General features: G+C 36.8%; 1 protein-coding gene across 1 annotated transcript in view; it reads left to right on the top strand.

Annotated features, from left to right (window-relative positions):
- LOC112163198 (atrial natriuretic peptide receptor 2) overlaps positions 1-4,978 on the top strand; it is a 96,049-nt gene that overhangs the window by 81,058 nt on the left and 10,013 nt on the right. Inside the window, exons 18-19 of the mRNA XM_024299466.1 lie at positions 1,856-1,924; positions 2,001-2,175. Coding sequence (XP_024155234.1) covers positions 1,856-1,924; positions 2,001-2,175 — 244 coding nt within the window. The remainder of the gene's footprint in view (positions 1-1,855; positions 1,925-2,000; positions 2,176-4,978) is intronic.

Here is a 4,978-nt window from a genome sequence, read left to right as displayed (position 1 = left end):
ACGTGGTCTACTCCAGATCTGATTGGTTGAAGCAACAGTTTGGTCGACAATTATTTTATGCTACAGGGCCCGCAGAACTGATTGTGAAAGCCTCCGGGCAGATTTCTTTGACCCTAGCAACAAATGGTGCTGCAATGTCATTGGTTAATGCTTAAATAGGAAAATACACATCTGGAAGCAGCGCAACCAGGGAGACAGCAATGAAAGGACGAAGACAGAGCATTTGGAATTATAGAATACGTATTCACGGAAATAAATAATAATTAATATCAGTCTGTGATTCAGATATTTTTAGGCCAGCAGAGAAGGCCTTGCAGGCCCTGACGGCCCGCCACTGATACATACGTAATTACATACATATTTAGTAATACAAATTACATTTCACTAGTATTGATCATTTTTTTTACATTTTATCAGTAACCTACATTTTTAATGTTATTGATAAAATTTAAGATCTTTATCCAAAGAATTCCAAAGTTTTGTTCTAAAATAGAAGAACATCATCATTTTACATTTGTTCTTGCTCTGAGGGATTCAAACATAAAATTACCTCTTAAATGATAATGTTCCTCTACTCTCTATTTTGAAAGGCACCAAAAGAAATTTCCAACATTCTTAAATGCACAATGTCCACAAATTTGTATGTATTGGATTTTTTAAACAGTGCATTAGTGGACTCCTGAAAACCAACTTAATTTTGTATTTTTGTAGATGCATCAATAGATGCATGTTTACAAAGGTTTGTTTAAAAAATACCAAATCCCCTAAGCTAGCGAATAATCTCAGTTCTTATGTCGAAATTATCTCTGAATATTATGGGGTAATACTTTATTTTTAGCTTTATAGAGAAGATTTGCTTTATACAAATTAACTAAATAAAAATTGTATTAATTTAGAACCAATAAATAACAGTTCCCATCGTTATGAATAGTATTTATTGTATGTTTTTGAATAATTGCAACCACTGGAAACGCTTTTACGTTAGGTCAAAAGACGATCAGAGAGGGACTTTTAATATATTCGTTCAGATAAAAGTAGAAATTAACCTTAAAACCTTATTTAAGATTGTATTTAAAACATGCACTGCAAAATATATCAATGCAAGTTAGAAATGAGTCATGAAAAAAATCTCCATCATGTAGCCTGCACTGACAAAGTGCAGGTGCTGCAGCTCCAACGCAGTTCAGTCCGGGATTCTTCTTCAGAAGACAAAGATACAGTAATGCTGGATTTTCCACAGGAAAACCAGATTGCAGTGAAACTCGGGTGTGACTGAACGATGCATAAATATGAATCTGACATTCCAACTGCAGCTCAACAATTATGTGAACCAGGGGAAAGCTTCCAGTGTGAGTCTGTGATACATGTCTGCGTCAGCAGCTCAGTGTGATTCCAAGAGAAAACGGTCTTCAGTTCAGTTTGGAAGAAGCGCTTTGCTGGATCAAAGAGCAGAAGTTTGTTTTAGAACATGAGTCAGACCTGCAGCAGGAAAAGGAGCTGAAGCCCAGAAGCTAATCTTACATCAAATATCTAGTAATCTGGCTGTTGGAAAGGCCGGTTCCTTGTTCCAGTGAAAACACAGCAGCAGGTTAATGAGCTAAAGCAACAAACAGAACCTGTGCTGCCCAAGTTTTCATTTGCTGCTTCTGACTCGTTTCAGCTCAGGTTTTGTTGAAAAAACTGAGTTATAACGCTTGTTTTAAACATTACTGTGAGTTTTAATGGATCTAGATAATTCTTAAAAAAGTAAATCCTTACAATGAAACTTTGCTGTGATTTTTACTGCATAATTGAAAAAAGACAACTAAACCATGAGAGCATTTGAATAAGTGAGTTTCTGACTCTTTTTCCTCAGGTTGTTACGCTGCTCAATGATCTGTACACCTGCTTTGATGCCATCATTGATAACTTTGATGTCTATAAGGTGAGTGTCACTCTTCACTGTCAGACCAGTGACTGACGGTCAGAGTTCTTCAGTCCTTTATTGGTTGTGTCCTCAGGTGGAGACCATTGGCGATGCCTACATGGTCGTGTCCGGACTGCCGGTACGGAACGGCAAACTTCACGCGAGAGAGATCGCCAGCATGTCGCTGGCGTTGTTAGAGCAGGTCAAAACCTTCAAGATCCGGCACAGACCCAACGACCAGCTGAGGCTCCGGATCGGCATCCACACAGGTGAGTCTGCATTATGAGCATCACACAGCCATGCAGGCCGAAGCCTGAAGCTGAAGTTCACCGGTTCAGGAAGAGAAACTTCAGTGCATGCATACAGAAAGCTCAACTCCAAAGACCCACTCAGAGGAAGATGGTGTTTCTGATGCTTTTAACATGTTCTTCTGGCATTTATTTCTAATGATGGAGGGCATATTTAAAGAAAATCAACCTTAAAACTGCAATTCTGAGTATTTTTTATTCAAATTGCTTTGAATCAGGAGTAGACAAAGCAATGCTGTTTGAAAACGAGCTCATTTGGGATGTATAAATTATGCTTCCTGCTCCACGCTTTCAGCACTGGGGAGGGGAAGAGGGGTGGGGCTGCCCACAACTCAGAAGTGAATTTTTGATGAACTCCTGACGCTTTGGAGAAACTATGTCCTAAAAAACAACCCAGGTTTTTTATTTATCTAATTTTTTTGGCTAAAAACGGCATCATCATTATTAAAAGACAACTGGGAATGCTTTTACAGAGTCAAAAGAACCTCATGAGGGAAAAAAACATGATTAAAACATTGTGTCATATCTGAGGAGAGCTGTGAGATGAAGCGAGCTGGAGAAGTGGAGGCATTAGAGACATCATCCTTGATTTTAGGTGGGCTCACAGGGGCTTTAAGGGCAGTTGAAGGATGTTTCTCATAGTTTGTTGTTCTGAGTGCTTTACTTTGTGGTAAAGAAGCTAACAGAGGTGGGATTTGGAACAGTTTTAAACCTTATAAGAGGTAATAATAATAATAATAATATTCCTAACCAAAATGACATAAATGTATTTTTTTTATTTATTCATTTTTTTAAGGATTTTTTTCTTCTCAAATTCCTAATTTTCAGTCATTTTAAAGCATTTTTTTAGGATCTTTTTATGTATTTATTTTCCATTTTGTTAGATAAACCACAGTTGAAAATAAAAGAAATCTACTCTGATGTATCATGTGTTGTCGTCTTTCTTTTAATCTATTTTTTATGAGAAATACTTTTTGTTGGGCATATTATATGGGGTAAAAATTACCTGGCAAAAGTGATGGTGTAACTTTTTCTAGGGTTAAACTCAATTTTCTTTAAATGTGTCCTTCATCATCACAAAAAATGCCATAAGAACATGTTAAAAACAGCATTTTCATCTCAGGTCTTTAAGTGCTTTTTCTGCTTTTTTTTATTAAACTTGTTTTTAAAACAGAAGCATTGATTTAAAGTGTTTAAAAAAGAAAAATACTCTTTAAAAAGTCTGTATTGATCTGTCCTTCACCTGAAGCCACTCTTATTTTTATTTACTCTAACTAAATCTTTATCAGCGAATGCAGGTCTATTCATTCTTTTATAATAATTCATTCACATCTGTTCAGTTTTTTTTTTCTTTTTGTCTCTCCATTCATTGAAAACATACGTAATTCTTAATGTGTGAATGTGCCCTTTATCTTTCCTGTGTGGAGCATCATCACTGTGGTTCACTAATGAGAGAGCATCCTTTCCTTGTTTCTGAAAACTCTTAATGTTGATCAATTATCATCATCACAAGACAGCTCAGAGTTTCAGAATCCTTTTTCTATGACATATTCCACAGTTTTGCAGTGAATTCAGTTTCTCAGTTTCCTGCTGCAACCAGAAGCTGATCTCAGTGTCTAATAGGATTTCATGGAAGTAGCTCAGCGTGTTTTAAGTTAATGTGTTTCACAGAGAAACAAAGGGAAATAATTGTTTATTTATTTAAAAGAAGAAAAAATGTGAGATTTAGCATTGTTTACTTGGACTTACACCATGGTCTGGGTGAATACTGGATTCTGATTGGCTGCTGGGTGTGGATTAAAAAATGTTAAGACCACATACCACATGCACACCTAAAAAAGAAGTTCCGGTCACACAGCCCAAATGTTCTGTATCACTGCACAGGCTTCTTTAAAACAACTTTTGCATGATCATCTGGACAAAAACAAGTGGTAAGAGGTGAACTTTCTCTCTGAACTGATGGTTTAATTAACCTATCGTGACGATCAACATTTATATCACTTTCCTTTTTTAAAGTAAAGGAGTACTGACAAATCATTCATCCCATCGCCCCATAATGCTAGGTTGATTTAATTATTATTACTTTTTTTATCTTATCAGGCTCATCGAGCCACTTTTCTCCTTCATAATGTACTGGAATGATCGTGCTAATGGTTAAAAAGTTACAGTGTGTTTAAGATTTTGTGTTTGAGCGTCACCAACAACTCCTCAGGTGTTAAAGGGTTAAATGATCATATTCTGTTTTGGTAGCTTAAGCTTCACAAAGTTAAGCTTCGAGCTGCTTTGTGAAGAGAATGTTTCAAAAACAGTTTCCAAAATAGTGAGCTACAGCCTGAGTGGGTCTGTAGCTCACTGCCACCCCTGGGGAGGGGTCAAATATTCAATTCAATTCAATTTTATTTATATAGCCCAATATCACAAAGGGAATTTGCCTCATTGGGCTTCAAATATGAAGTATAGAGGTGTGATGACTGATGAGACTTTAACTTTCACTTCTTTTTTTTAATCAGCTTGTTTCTGCGCTTGTACAACTCTAAGGGGAAGAGTTTGATTTTTTTCCTCCGTCTCTGTCATGAAGAACAGACAAATACTGACCTGATCGTAGTATTCGTTGATGTACTTGTAGACTTCATGGTAACGTCACAAGACAGTTGACCTCTGGTGCATAATTCTGTTGTGTAGCCCCATCACTCAGTGTTACTTCAACGACTAATAACCTACGAAGATGTGATGGGGGATTGGGTTCGTTGAGCTATGGTAGCTC

This window comes from Oryzias melastigma, linkage group LG12 (assembly GCF_002922805.2).
Source record: "Oryzias melastigma strain HK-1 linkage group LG12, ASM292280v2, whole genome shotgun sequence".
NCBI lineage: Eukaryota > Metazoa > Chordata > Actinopteri > Beloniformes > Adrianichthyidae > Oryzias > Oryzias melastigma.
The sequence above is the reverse complement of the archived record's forward strand: the minus strand, read 5'-3'. Positions and strand labels throughout refer to the sequence as shown.